Source organism: Hetaerina americana, unplaced genomic scaffold (genome assembly GCF_022747635.1).
Source record: "Hetaerina americana unplaced genomic scaffold, ioHetAmer1.1.p SCAF_4, whole genome shotgun sequence".
Taxonomy (NCBI): domain Eukaryota; kingdom Metazoa; phylum Arthropoda; class Insecta; order Odonata; family Calopterygidae; genus Hetaerina; species Hetaerina americana.
Window position 1 is genome coordinate 10,027,058 of NW_027286985.1, and position 16,274 is coordinate 10,043,331.

Genomic DNA, 16,274 nt, shown 5'->3' on the forward strand with positions numbered 1-16,274 from the left:
AGTTTTAGGGGCTTTAAAGGAATAAGATGTTACGAATGCTTGTGACATTATATGTACGACATTTCTTGACGAAATCTTTTTCTTTTAAAGTCCTCAAAATTTTGTAGTGTAAGAGGACGCCTCAATAGCTTGACTGGCTAAAGCACTCGGCCGGACATCGAGGGATGGCGATTCGAATCCCGGTCAGGACGAATGATTTTTATTCTCTGAAATTGCTGCTTTGTAATTCCTCAATTCAGTTGTTACTTATTTTCATTGAATACAAAAGTGATTTTGCACTTACCGAAACTCTTCGAGTTGGGACTGGAAGTCTTCCTTCGTGAGAAATGTAAGATTTTTATGCACGGTAAGATTTTTTGGCCAGGATGTCATGTTAGCTAACGCCTCGTCCGTAACCGAGAACCTTTGTGATAGGTTGGACCTGAAACGGATGAATTTATCACAAATTTAATTATTCCATGCTTTAAAAAGAATACATAATTAAGAATTTAAAGCGCATTTAATCATATATTTGCAAAGGTATACACATAAAAGGAATACTGAAACATCTCTTAAACGAGATTTTTCTGGGGCTGATTCATCATTCTGGGGAATCAGCTCCAGATTACAGGATTACATTCAACATCAGTAACAGCAAAGAATACTCCCTTATATTGAAAATGTTTAAAAACACTCCTAGCGTATTAGCAAACAACATTGATATCAAATCATTGATAGAAAATCAGCAAATAAAGGGAAATACATCTGTGTAATTCCATAGAGTTATGGTAATTAATATTTTAATTTAATAAGGAAATCATCTTTTAAAAATTTCCTTTCTTGAAAAAAGTTCCTGCTACAAGATAAACATTTTTGTCGTAGACCTCTAGTTTATATTCTATCTGGTATAAATTAATCTTTTTTAACTTGATTATAGAAAAAAATAGAAAAAAAGAGAATATTAGGTAAAAATGTCTGTTTTTTTGCATTTTGGGAAGAAGCCTTAATCCAAGACATGATCTATAATATGTAAATACGAGTACTTAAGCTGCCTTATGATTCACAATTTTGCTTTGAATTAACAAATGTAGAGAAAATCAAAGTAGTTAATCAATGTATCCATTGCATTGAGTTTAATTATCAAGCAGGTAATGAGATCGAACACTAACCTTTGCGTACTTCCGTTGGTGAATATGAAAAACGCCACCTCTGATCTCTCCTGCTGCATCTGCGTTACCAGTTTGCCTAAATCGGTCGCAAAAGTCACCTGAAATTTTAATCAAATGCGATTAACCTCATTGAAGACAAGTTAAAGGAAAAATTGGATTACAATTCAAAATCATCGCGTTAAATCACTCCCATAATCCTAATTCCTCGAGGAAAAATGATTGGGATATGCAATCCATCAAATATGTGAGTAATTTTCAATTTTAACTACTGCAAAGGATTAAATTTTTTCAATGCTAGTGAATACACACACACAAATTACATGAGCTTTTTTGATGCATATATATATATATATATATATATATATATATATATATATATATATATATATATATACATACATATATATGCATATACACATTATCAACAATACGGAAGTTATTCTAGAAATATTTTGCATATTACTCTTGTATTTTATTTAGTAAAAAATATATATACACATATGATATTTCCATTAAAAGATAGATTTCTTTACCAAGTGTATTGTCTGCAGAAACTTATTATGAGTTACTCATTAGATTTCTTATGATAACTTATTATAAGAGGTAGGGTTGAACTCCTCAAACGCTTTTTCGCGAAGTAACTACGCCAAGGAGAGGATTCTCTAAAATCATCGCAGAAATATTTACCCTGGCCTGCAATATGGGATGGTACTTTTACTTCAAGGTCTTGATTTAACTATTCAATTCGAAATTCACATCTATTTCAATAAAATTTTCTTCTGTTGCAATACATATATGTGAAATATAATCCCAGAAGTTTCAAAAATCCTAAGTGTCAATCCTTTTATGATCATATTTTAATGTATTAATTATGCTCTCTACAGAAGGTGAAAACGGCAAGAGATCATCACTTATTATTAAAACATTATACGTAATGCCTTCAAACAGATGAGTTACGTGTTTAGGAAGTCTCAACTCATTTTGAAACTCATGGGACAAAACTTTTCCTCGGGATATAAGCACTGTCTGATCCTCACGACGGTTCTGCCGTGGGGAGAGAAGAGCGTAAGGGTACAGTCTCAAACAGTTACCCTCACTCCACTTCTAGTTGTGAATAAAAATGATGGACCGTTAGCGTAACAAGGACGTCGCCATCTTTAATGGGCCAGCAAAGGAAGCAGTGAGGTATTGTCACGATTTCCTGGTGTGTCCTTCGCTTTACAGCTTTATTCAACTCCATATCTCCACTAATGCTCCACCCGGAGTTTCAGAGTTCATATAGAAACTTCACCGTGGTTATCTAGTGGAAAAAAATCACCATTTCCATCTCCAAAATCGCAATAAGCTCCGTAATCGCCGTTGTACCATCTCTTGCTTTGATTGCTCCTTCGTCCCACTCAATGAGCAATTCATGAAAAACGCGAATATTCAAGGGATGACGCCACGATGAAACTTGGTTAATAATTTGGAAACTTTAATTAAAAATATCGATTTGAAAAAAATGTCCTACACCATTCGGGCCTTATGCGTATATTATTCATGGTAAAATAATATCTCCGAGGGAAAACATTTTGGTGTATTTAAGTATTTATCTACATGCACATATACCAATTGTTTTGTCCACATTGTAAAAATGTGTAAAACTTAAATGATTCTAAATTATAATTACATTGTATTGCTGAATTTGTTTAAGAAAAAATGGAAATAACCACCTAGTCTTATTCTAATAGATAATTGATAAATTAATGATACTGAACTGAGTTTATCACTCCGCAATTTACACCCTTTCCTGGGAATGGATGTGAATGTCAACTATACGCTGGGTATTATAAGAAAATAAGTGGTAAGTAAGTACGTAGAAAGAAGAATAAGTGGTAAGAAGAGTAAGTAAGTGATTAGTAAGAAGTGGTAAGGGGTAGATAAATTAGAACTTGAAATGTTATTAACTCTTTGCTTTGATTTGTGATTAACTCTTTACATTGATTACTACTTATTCTGGCATGAATAATCCACTTATGTCATTTACTTATCTAATTTAAATATTTGGGTTAAAAGTGATACTTTTATATGCTATAAAATCAACCACCATAAAATTATGATTTATGGAGTCCTTATATGCAATCATTTACGAAATAAATAAGGGTTTCACATAAAAAATATATTATATTTTTATGATTAATAATCTTTTCCTAAGTAAGTTATTTCGTACATCATTATATCAATGATGACTGGAAAGATGCATTAAATCTTAAGAAAGATACCAAAATAATGGACCTGCACTAGCTGCTCATACCATAGCAAATTTTCGTTTGTTGACCCTAGAGAAAAACCCTTAAAGAAGACGTAAAAACATATTTCCGGTCAATGACGTTAAAACAGGAGGGCTGCCACTGTGAGAGAAGATTATTTAATGAGGTTAAAATAAAATCAGAAATGATAAAAATTTAATTGAAGAAACGATTGCGAAAATGAAATATTAGCGTAAAATAATTGAAATATTAACCTAATATGCATCACACACAGAGCTAACAATTTATATTTTGTCATTATTATTTATTAATAGGATCTCGTCCACCGAGAGCACTTGATTTATGCATAAAATTGAAAATCATTGCCATCACTGAAAAATCCAGAAATTGAATTCATGCAACACTCAACCCGGAAATAAAATTTTAATCAATTGGTGTATTAATGTTTTTCGCAAACTCTTTGCCATTGTTCCTTCAATTTTCCATTTCTATTCGTATATTCAACTAGGTCAACTGCTTCAATTCATTCCATGAGTTTTTATTCCTTAATTTTCCGAAGTAGAATGCGAACTTCCAAGCATATTTATCATTTTATTTTGGAAACCAATGATTTTCCTTCATTTTTTGGAAAATGGGATGAAATGTGATAATCCGCTGTGAATTTACGATTTCCTGGAAAGCTGGGATGATGCGGGGAGTTGGGTCTTTCATGAGGGAATTTTGGGTGATTATGAAATTATGATAAAAGGAATGGCGGATGACAGGAAAGATGTTGGTTGGGGTGCTTATTTTTTGGTTTCAATGTGCTCGCGGTTTGCGTGAGGGCAGGGTGAGTATTTTTAATATCGTTAAACACCGTGGTTTATGTAATTCGTATATTTTCTCTGAATGGTGTATTCTGCCATTACACCAAGAATGATAATAATTAAATTGGCAAAATTATTAACATCGAGCGTCTTCTAACCTTCTAAAAGCCCAATACTGGCTTGTTATGCTCATTCACCGAAAGATTCCCCAATTCCAACTCATAATACAAGCCATCATAGCCTTTTGCGGGAGACAAAATCTAAGTGTCCCATATCACATCTGAGAGTAAACAGCAATCACCTGAGTGGAGGCATTCCTTTTCACCCAAGCCGAGAAAACCAAAGGAAATGTGTTTATGGTCCTAAACGAGACATTTTTGGTCGACGTCATGACTCCTGGGACCACAATAAACGATGAAAAGTAATGTGAGACACAAGAATAACTCAAACGAGTGATTCAGAACCGGAGAAGCGGAATACCGAGCAAGGGCCTCCTCCAGGACAATGCTTGCCCCCACCTTGCCCCTCAAATCTTCGCTCTCCCGCAACAGTTTGGATGGGACATCATTACGCACCAACCCTATGGTCTAGACTTGGCACCCCGTGCTTATATCACTTGCTTCTTGAAAGAGCATTAGATTAGAAAGCGCTTCGGCAATGATGGGGAAAGAGGGAAGATAAGGACACTCCGACACTTCCTCAACGACATGATGCCGAGCGGGTATGGCATGAGCAATCAAAAACTGCCCCAGAACCTGCAAAAATTCATTAATCAAAATTAACAAATTGAGTAGCTTCAGGCGTAATGTGATGGAAGTCGAGCATGATGAATAACTGATTGCGGCAATTTTCCAAAACAACTCTCTTAACCAAAACTAAAATTTGAAAAAATAACGGAAGCTTGAATTTTTAAAACTATGCATCATTTAAAAAAAACTTTTATTTTTATTTTAAAAATTGAGATATTACTTTTGGGATTACTCTAGTAGTTCTGCAGAAGCACATTTAAAGCTATACGAGTGCCAACCCGTACAGCTTTAAATGTGCGACCTCATTGGATTACTGCGGTGGTATGACTTTCAGGTAATCGAATTACTACCGAGTACTTAATTCAGTCTTGTCAATTCAAAAACGCCATTGCAGAATTTTTCATTATCATCCATCCAGATATTTTTTTTGTTTTAAGTTTGTCTGAAATATTGCCTGAATCGCATGGGAGTTACCCGTCACCTTGCACAAGACTTGCGTATACCATATACATACGCCGTGATACGGAAAATAATGCAATGCTGTGGAAACCCTTATCTCTCATTTTCATCATGAATAAAAAGGGGCCCTCTCACTCCATCAACGTGACATACCAGGTGAACCACAAAGTGAACTAGCTCTGTAAACGTGCTCATTTTATTTTCACCATTCGTTAGTAACCACATTTTTCCATCACTTTCTATCATCTGTTATTCTGTTTTTTTCTTCTCTCTCTCAATTTTTAGAGAAACATAATGAGTTCAATATATTAGGTTTCATACGCCTTTTCCCGTTTCTTAGGGTAGCGCTATAGTATGGAATAAGCTCTAGCTTGCAAGGCTAAAACGTCTTCATATGTCGGCTCTTGAAGCTTGTTCTATTAGGTTAATCCTACGAGTCTAATATAGCATGGAAATATAACCAATTCTCTCTTAAATAAAAAAGATAATTAATCACTCTTCTCTCTTTTCAATTTATAATCTCAATATGTTGGAAGGAACCCCCCCCCCCCCCTCCGTTCTATTTTTCCACTGACACCGCAAAGTTTACACACCCACTCGTAGCACTTCGGGAGAAATGGAATTTTAAAGCAATTCATTTGAACTCAATGTAATCCTAGAGCTATCGGCCCAGCCCAATATTCACTTCCACCCTGCTCTCCAGGGAAAGTGTCAACTCCGCGAGAGAGAGTCCGAGCCTCGAAGGGAACACAATCGGAATCCAGAAATGCGGCGCAGAGTCATCGCAGTCTCTCGACAACATTGGGACCCACCGCAGCGTGACACGGGTACGGGACCAAGTCGAAATTCTGGGTCGGACGAGAATGGGGTCAACCCGTGGAGGGATTAATCAGGGCGGAAGATGTAGGGGAAGGGGGGAATGCATCATTGGGGGCTGGGTGGGTACTTCGGCGCGAGGGGCGGCAAGGCGAGAAGGCGGCCCCGACCGCAGCAGTCGACCCGGACGCCGTCCGACATGGAGACAGGGCAGGTGGGTTTGTTTGATCCGAGGTTGAGCGAGGCCCCACTTTGTCCCGCCCTTCCCGACCGACCGAACGCGGGACATGACCCCCGACTCCCACTCACTCCTCGACCTCCGGCCCCGCTCCGACCCTCTCACACCCCCGCCGCCCCACTGGCGAGCCGCAACTGATTCGCTGCATCGAAATCACCTTGAATAGCTACAAGCTGGCCCTGTCCCGGCACAATACTTCAGCTTGCCTTAGATTTTTATCTTCCCCATGCCCTGTTACCTGTTGAGGGGATTTTAACTGAAATTTGAGGAAAGCAGAAAAACTTAGATGAGTATTAATTAAATTGGCAATTTTACAAAAAATAAAATGTCATACGACCGGTTTCAATGTAACTACATCATTGTCTTCAGGCTCGCCTGATGATGATGTAGTTGCATTGAAACCGGTCGTATGAAAATTTTATTTTGTGTGAAAATTGCCAATTTTTAATTAATCATAGTATTCCACCATGTCACGCCCGAAACGTCTCTTTTTATTGGATGATTATGTATTGATAAGTAGTGAGATGTGGAAGGTAGTGATTGAACGGATAAGGCTTGGAAACTAAGGAAGGGAAATAAAGTGACTAGACTCTTTTTTGGACGGCAATAAGGCAATTGGAAGGTACATGAAGCAGCAAAGGGGTCCAATCTAGAGCAAACGAGACTTGATTGGAGGAAAGAATAAGTAATATAGGTGTAATGGCTGTAGATATTTTATAACCCATCATTAATAGATACATAAAACATGATTTATTGATACATCTACATCTACATCTACATAATACCCCGCAAGCCGCCGCAAGGGCGTATGGCGGGGGGTGTTAGGTCACCAACCGTAAAAAAGAAAAATACCACATGCAAAAAAAAAACAACACGGAAAATTACACCCACAGCAGCGCACACACTCATGCAAAAATCCCTTCATCAAATACTCATGCAAACACATATACCGCAAAACAACTAAAAAACTGCACCCCATGATGCAGCACGAAAGCCATCCTAAAACACGGAAGCCAGGACACAACAAGCAAGAAATTGAAACATCACTACCACATGAAAATGCACCACGAAACACTCTACCCCCAAAGAGTCTCTAATTGGCAGGGAATGCGACCCAACGTTGCAGGTAGCAGGAATTTGCCCCCGCGGAGAGGGACGAGGGATTGAAAGGGAAACTTAAAAACAGATGAACGGAACACGAATGAGGTCATTCGGAAAGAATGGGTTATTATAGCAAAACACATAAGGTTAGTGGAAGAGCATGCATTTAAATACAACTAATTATTTTTTAGACGCTGAGGGTGGCAAGTGGAATTTTATAACTATATTTGTTAATTATATATAATTGATAACCGAATAGGGGCGGCATTATAATCCCTGCGACCAAACATATTTACAAAAACGATTCCGACCAATCTTGACGTGATTTGATTGGAGATTTCCTCGGCGATAACAAGCATTGATACCTGATTAGATTTGTAACGAGATAAAACCAGTTGCAAATAAATAACGCAGTATTATGCTCATATGTAAGATAAAAGGCTTGCAAAATACATACAAGATGGAAAATAGAAGTTATTTAAAACGATGCTATATTCTTTTTCCCTATCACAAACAAAGTCTTAAACGCGATTACCTTTCCAGCACGCTCATGATCTAACCTTCATATTATTTTCGTCTGCGTTAACTTACTCGTTTTAATTTCTGTCAACTACTCTTACGTCACCTTCAGTCACCTGTACGAGTACTTTTCTCTTATATGTTTAACGCTAATTTGCCCCTTGCCCCCCCCCCCCAATCAAACTTACTTAATCTAAACTTCACAGAATAACATACCATAGCCTCAATAAACATTATCAGTATCGCAAAAAACTCATTTTCATCTGATAAATATAACAGTTTCAGGCTTAACTTTGAGGAATTCCTTCATGAATAGGGTAGAGAAAGAAACTTTGCACTTCCAAGTAAAAATTAATTGCTTCAAACAACCATGGTTTTTATATGATGAGCAGCATCGAAACCAAGGTTGTGTGAAGTATTAAATCTTTATGTGGAAGGGCAAATTTTCTTTTTCTACCCTCATTTTCATCTGGGTTGGATTTTTCTTGTTTTATTTCGTCAATAAATTTGCAACCAGAGGCAGATTGACCTTTATTTTTACGGAGAATGAAAACTATAGTTGACCGTTGATTTATAGCGCGGGTATATGATGAGTCAAGGAGATTTGATATTTTGCCAAACGTTTTCTGGCAGTATTTTATCACTTGCTTATTACAGTTGATGTCGCACATGTTATGCGACTCATCCATTCCCTAGCTCATTTGAATACAGTGAATTCGTTCTTCTTAGTGGCGTCACGTCAATATTAATATAATTTCTTCAATTATTCAAGCTGAATTTATAGAAAAGAAATCTGTGAGCTAAATTAATCACCGTATTTGTACACTTAGGCCACCGTTTAACTGATAAAAACGTTTACATATAATATATGTACATTATTATTTGCAATTATTTAATGGTTCCAAAACATAATACTAGTATAGATATACGGAGTTGGAATTAGAGAAAAATTCTGGTATTTCATTGAAACTGATTTTCATAAAACCAAAACTTGACTGACATCTTTTGGAGTGGAATTTAGAAAAATGGAAATAATAATTTATGTGTTACTATATACGATATATATATATATATATATATATATATATATATATATCTTTATATCTTTTGGTATCAGTACTTACAAGGTTATCTCAGTACTTTTTTAAAATCATGTCAGGATATATTTTACAATCAAGGTCCGTGCGCTTCCCACATATTTACAATGGATCCCCTTATCTATTCCATCATCAGGTTTTATTTTCCTATTCGAATTCAATCTATCCTTCTCGTTTAATCACATTTTTTTTATTTTTACTCATAAAATTTGGGAACATTTGCTTGAGTCAATTTTGTAAACCATTTTCAGGAAAATGTGTATACTTTCTTTACGGAGGCCTTTGAATCTTTTTGAATATTTTTTTTCTAATTGTTAATTCTACAGCCCCCGCTGGTATTTTTAACTTGGAGACAACCATGATTGAAGGTTTAATAATCTTAAGGGTTGCCTAAAAGTTCAATGTAAGTATGTCTTCATCTGTAATTATCCATTTTCTTTTGGAATAAACACGTATTTCTATCTTAATTGCCACGTCCAATCATTTATCTTTGACGAATTTTTCGAAGTGATCAATTTTTGAGTGATCAAAAAAACATTTAGCAGGGAAAATATGAGCGAGTTTGTCTTATTTTTTCATGATAATAAGGTCACAGGTCATCCTTATCTCTCGTTAAGTTAGGTGAGTGAGTGAGAGGCGTCAAGTCAGCCTCCGGCATCGCGGTCTGGTCCTCCGCTCTTTGCGTTGTCTGACACCGGCATCGAACCAGACGGGCGGTCACCCGGAGAGACCGTCGGAAACCACGTCACGGCCGGAAGGGCACTGGATCTCGCCTCCGTCGGTGCCTTCAAACAGCATTTGCCCTCGCATTAGCACGTAAGCCAAACCCACCCCATGCACCACCACTCACCGTCTACGCTTGAGCGCATTCATCCCCCAAAGCTCTAAACCTTCCCCGTTGACATCAATAGATTTAATCTCATGCGATGAACGAAATTAATAACCAGTACTTGGATACGTGGAATTCTCCACGTTTTCTAGCCACAACCCTTGTTAGAATGTCCCTGGTAGGTGGACGAAATGTTTATTCCATATCTCCTATCGTTTCGAATTACATATAATAAATGTGAAACTCCAATAGCCGTAAACAGTTTACCTTTCTAAACAAAGTAAAAATGAAATTAGTTGGCTAGCGCCACAAGTCAAGAAGGGGTAAAAGGTAAAAAAGGATAATGAGGTAGGTAAAAGGGGTAAAAGGTAAAAAAGGAGAGGATAAGAAAGGTGAATACGAATACGCGTATTTCGGCCACAAAGTAGCCCTCTTCAGCGTACTGAAGGGTAATCGTCACTACAACACAAGTCGAAGTGAGAAAGGGTAAGGGCAATCCGAAGAATATATAGTGTTACATGTGTGGGGGAGGGGGGTGGTGAAAAAGACAAGAGCCAATGGACGAGGCTGATAGTGGAGGAGTTTGAAACGATAGGTTATGTAGTGAGGGGGAGGGGGAATTACACGGTCAAGGAAATGACCATTGCAAAAAGGGGAAAAAGTGAAAGGGAAGCTTAACACAACCGTTAAGCGAACGTAGAAGGAGGAGGGAGAAGTGAAAGGCAACCTACAACAACTAATCGTTGAGGATGTGGGAAAAAACCGTTACAGAGGATGAAGGGAATACCACAAAAACGGAAAATTGACGGTTAGGGAAGGGAAAGAAGCACAAACGTTGAAGAGACTATAGGTTTACAAAGAACTAAGTGCATTTTAAATTTCTCTACCATCAGCCTCGTCCATTGGCTTTTGTCTTTTTCACAACCCCCCCCCTCCCCCACACATGTAACACTATATATTCTTCGGATTGCCCTTACCCTTTCTCACTTCGACTTGTGTTGTAGTGACGATTACCCTTCAGTACGCTGAAGAGGGCTACTTTGTGGCCGAAATACGCGTATTCGTATTCACCTTTCTTATCCTCTCCTTTTTTACCTTTTACCCCTTTTACCTACCTCATTATCCTTTTTTACCTTTTACCCCTTCTTGACTTGTGGCGCTAGCCAACTAATTTCATTTTTACTTTGTTTAGAAAGGTAAACTGTTTACGGCTATTGGAGTTTCACATTTATTATATATTACTAGCCGTAAGAGCTCATTCCTATCAATGTTTCGAATTACCTTTTCGCTAAATGTCGATATTTTATTTCAACACATTATTTGTTGAAAGGGGATGAATAGCATATTTACGAAAGTTATATAAGCAGAACTAATCCGTTAGATTATTTTAATTTTATCGTCCTTAATTTCATCCTGCCTTTTTTGCATGCAATATATTAATCATATTCTCTTTAGTGCAAAAGTAAATTAAATGCCAAGGGTGGCAATATTTGACGATCCTTCGACATTTATGACCTTCTTCTGCCAACAATAGATTTGAACAAAGGGTCATATCTGTCAAATATTGGGTTTCATACCGCAACAATTCGACTTAATATTTTTCCACCTCCATTTAAAAATCCGTATTATTGCCATTTTTCTTCTATAAAACCCTGAAATCAAGGATTGAAAATTCGAAGGCACCGCGGTTCACGCCTTTTAATTCGTCTAATCGATGAGACGGCGTAACTTTGACTTGGCAGCGAAGTTTTTTTTGTCCCCCACAGGAATAAATATCCTCGCTTAATTAGAAGGTATGGATTGCTACTTCAGTGTAATGTTTCAAAATCATATCGGCCGTCCAAGCTGCTGAATCGAGTAAGTGGAAATTATTCGTGGTTTGACCAAGGCAAATACTTTATATTTCCCCCTCCGATCCCGTCTATATTTTTTTCCTTTTCTTTTCGATGTGCAAATCTGTTCTAAATGAATTTGTCTGTATATATGTATTTATGTGTACGCATGAATGTAACTGTAAGTTTTATGCCTAATATCATGTGTATACCACGATGGGTTTCTCAATTTCGCCCGAATGATGACCTCTATCTATCTGTCCCGCTTACAACGGAAACTGCCCCCACGTTCGGTCAGTGCATTAGCCTCTGAGCGTGCCCAACGCGGCACAACTCCAGAAGCACTCGGCCGACGTTGTCGTCGAAGAAGTCATGAATATGGGGTCATAGGTCAAGCTCACCAGACAAGGAGGGTAACACAGTTGAAGTGAGGTGAATGGGTGGAGGGAAATAGTGTAATTCATGTGACGGCGAGTTTAATTCAAAGCAAATGGGAGTAGATTGAAAAGAACGGAACTCGACGTTAAAAAAAATTCCATCACTTGTAGTAAACTAAGGTCTCCCAATTTGTTGACAAACATGAGGCAATAAATTGATATTTCTGATGAGGTAGGGAATTAATGTCAATAATATTATGATCCAAATTAAATAATTGCATGATGGGATAGGATTTCATGAAGTCATGGTCGGTATTCGTATTCATGACCCAAAACATCAAAAATAATTATCCTCGGGATACAAAGGAGAGATGAATGTCAGTGGTCAAAGCAACGCCAATGCTCCAACCCTTTGCGGTTATAGGTATCTGGGAATTAATACTTAAGCTTCCATCCGAGTATTAATGCCTGGGGATAGTGTGTGGATCTGGCCAAAAATTCCCAAAAAAATACAATTTAGATATGAAGCTCGATTCGACCTAATTTTTGTAAATATATGAATCCGATAATTCTAGCTCTGAGATAGAGCAAAGGCACTGGACAGTCCATAGGATTATTATTTATAGTATTCTCAGGATAAATTTTGATGGAACCTGGTACTACAGAGTAAAGTACGTGTGAGCCATTACATGACACCAAAAACTTAAACCAATATTATATATATATATATATATATATATATATATATATATATATATATATATATATATATATATATATGTAAATGAAACTCATTCTTCATTTCTGAGTACTTTCCCCTTATAGTTTAAAATAAAATATGTTGTTGAGAATTTCATAAAATCTCAGAAATTAGTCGATCAATATTGACACATTCTTATTTATGCTCTTTCGATTACAGCACAAACGTTATGATATATGTTTGAGGACAAATTATTTTCTAAGTTAACATCTAAGGAAAAATCTATTAGTAAACATTGAATGGATGAAATGTTTATGAATGGGGAAATTTTTAAGAAAAAGTTTTTTGAATGCAACAACTTCCGCAATTTGGATAAATCTATATGGTTTACTTTTCATGGTATCTGCATCAGTAAACAGTATAAAGAAAATTTTAGGCATTATAATATTTTGCAACACAATCCTGACTTCATCAGATCTTCAAAGATTGCTCGGAAATCAGAAGCTTACTCTATTTCACTAAAATATTTATTTTAATTCTTCCTTAATTTGTTAGATAATCAAAGGCAGCCGCTTTAATGTAAGTAGAAACATCTCTCGATTTATTGAAAAATTTCATGTTTTGCTATCGCCAAGATATTTTTCTTCCACACCATTAATTCATAGCAATAAGAGCGAGATCACAGAAAGGATAACTCCTTTGCTTGGACATAGTCACAAAGATTCCCATCCGTAGCTTTATGCAAATCGCTCACCGAGAATATTGTGCTCGTGATCTCTGTGTCACCCCTTCCCTCTTCACTTTTGACAATCAAAATAACGATTTTTACTGAAGAGAGCCTGAACGGAAAGAGCACGCGACTCTTTGATGACGACTCAAATCCACTCTCCAAGTATTTACACAGTCTAATCACAGGTGTCGTCTCAAGACGTGTATTACATATTTACAACGTCAATTCTCTCTGTCGGTAGGCAAACAGTCATCAATGTAAATGTTGTATCCCGCAAAAAAGCCCATACACTCTCAGCCAGATACAAGACCATTTATTTGCAGTGGGAAATGTATTAAAGCTAGCGGCATTGGGTGAACAAGGTTTGATTTCGAATAATAATTACTGAATTACGACAATATTTGCGCAGGTATAAAGAGTAATATTCACTTAAGTGCGCTCGCTACCTCTCCAACCTGATATAGAGCCCCTTCAGAACTATTCTAACATCAATATTGTTTTGAAACATTTCTAACTTAAATTTGAAGTCCATTGAATGGCAATCTTTTTAGTTATAGATATGTATATTTTGGAGCTTTTCTTCTATAATGTTGGCGAGAGTGGTACATATATAAAAATGTATTGAAATCATGTACATTTTAAGATCAACTGGTTAATGTTGAATATTACGTTGCCAAAGTTGAAAATTACAAGCCATTGGCTGGGTTTAATATTTTTACAGCGCCCAAATTCACCACCAATTATACCCATTTGGAATAATTCATTACAGTTTAAAACAATGAAATGATATTTGAGAAATATCCGTAATTTATGCGCCGTTACTTCACGACGAATTGATATTCCTTTTAGTCATAGTGTTTTGCAAATTACCCTTTTTATAAATTAAGCTACATAACCAATAAGAGTCATGTAATATTTTACCAATAAATCGATCGAAGCCAAATAAAAGTGGAGAAGCAATTTTCTAAATTATAAAGTTGTATAACTAGTGCCATTTTAATGTTCATTCGCTCGAGATGGTACATTGGTTTTCAGCAATCGTACAAATACTCTACCCTTTCACTATTCTTTTTCACCCCAATATTCTTCGCGTGAGATTTAAAATATGAAATAATCAATTACATCCATATAAAATTACATGTAATCCAAAATAGAGTAAAAGTAAACGCACAACTTGCATGTTCCCGTGCACTAGATAAATCTAACATCTGAGGAATACCGATATATCGCGATCTGAGATGATAATGGTGGTTATAATTAATACTAACCATTACTTACGTAAATCTTTTTTTGTAAATGAAAATGGCATTAAGTTTGGCTACCTATTCTATTTCGTGTAATATAAAGGCTCGGCCCCAGTCAACGTCGCATAATATTAACTAAAATCAAAATGAAATTGTTTATCTCATCTCAAACGCCAAGCATGGGATATTTGACATATCAATTTCACGATTCCTTCCTCAAACTTTTATGCCCGAGTTCATGATGAAGCTTCTAATAATTCTGAAACATATTCAGAGAAAAAGATGTGGTCTATTTTTACGTAAATGATTCAGCCTATATTTTAGTTTTGGTCCTCTGAGTACTAATGCGGAATTATTGAACAAGATATCATCGGTTTGGAGGTTCCGCAGAAAGCTCTTAATAGAGGGTGATGAAGTGTGATGTGACGTCGGTTGCCGCATGAGTAACGATCGACACGTAATGTCGCCGCAGTCACTACATCCAGGCATGTGGCATTATCTGTCATCTGCACAGATACTCATTAAACCATGATCAGCATTGGGAGCATAACCAACAAAAGCTTACTAAATTCCATTTTTTCCTGCAAAGGGGAATGGTTTGAACGTGATTATATTGACAGCAAGAACTGATACCCAGTTTCACCACCCATCCAAATGCAGCTATTGCGAAGATGACTACATTTGAACGAATAATCCTCGGCGCATTTTTAACGTAACTCACATGAATTAGCAGAGTATGTAGATATGATTTTAAATGCCCTACTGGATGTTGGGCAAAAATAAAAACTGGAACTTTAGGACCCATAATTTTGTCAAACCCGAATTTTTATTTGATTTTTTTATTCTTTTTTCTCATATTAATTTCTTTTAACATCCTACTCATTTCTGATGATTTTTAACTACTTCTGAATTTCTAATAAACATCAGTGAATATAATGTACCAGAGTAATGAAACGCATAATAATCAGATATTCTTGAAAATGTGAGCACACGTACACGTCAACATGTTATCGATATTTCAAAACTTAGAAAAAAATAATGCAAGGAACTAATCCGTCGTTCGAGAAGTCGTCCTCCTTGGGCCGCCCGCTCATTCTCCCCCTCACTTTCATGATGCCTCACCTCCCGTTTGTCCATTTCCATCTTTACATTTTACTCCTATTTTATTTACATTATAACATCGTTATTTTTGCCCACCTTGACTTAACGTAAGGAATACCATTACGGCACATTTACATAAATTTAAGCCTGCATCTTCAAGGAGATTAACGTGCATACAACTTTGCATTTGCGACGGCATTCATCGCGTTAAAATTTTCAGGATGTTACATAGTCCCCCAATCTAATCTCCGGCTTGAGATCACTGTCATTGGTAAGTCA

The 16,274-nt window shown here is 36.6% G+C and overlaps 1 protein-coding gene across 1 annotated transcript in view; it reads right to left on the bottom strand.

Moving 5' to 3' along the window:
• Positions 1-16,274, bottom strand: part of LOC139692064 (uncharacterized) — a 102,616-nt gene that overhangs the window by 48,744 nt on the left and 37,598 nt on the right. The window contains exons 2-3 of the mRNA XM_071590093.1: positions 1,149-1,246; positions 284-421 (exon numbers count right to left, since the gene is read on the bottom strand). Coding sequence (XP_071446194.1) covers positions 284-421; positions 1,149-1,246 — 236 coding nt within the window. The remainder of the gene's footprint in view (positions 1-283; positions 422-1,148; positions 1,247-16,274) is intronic.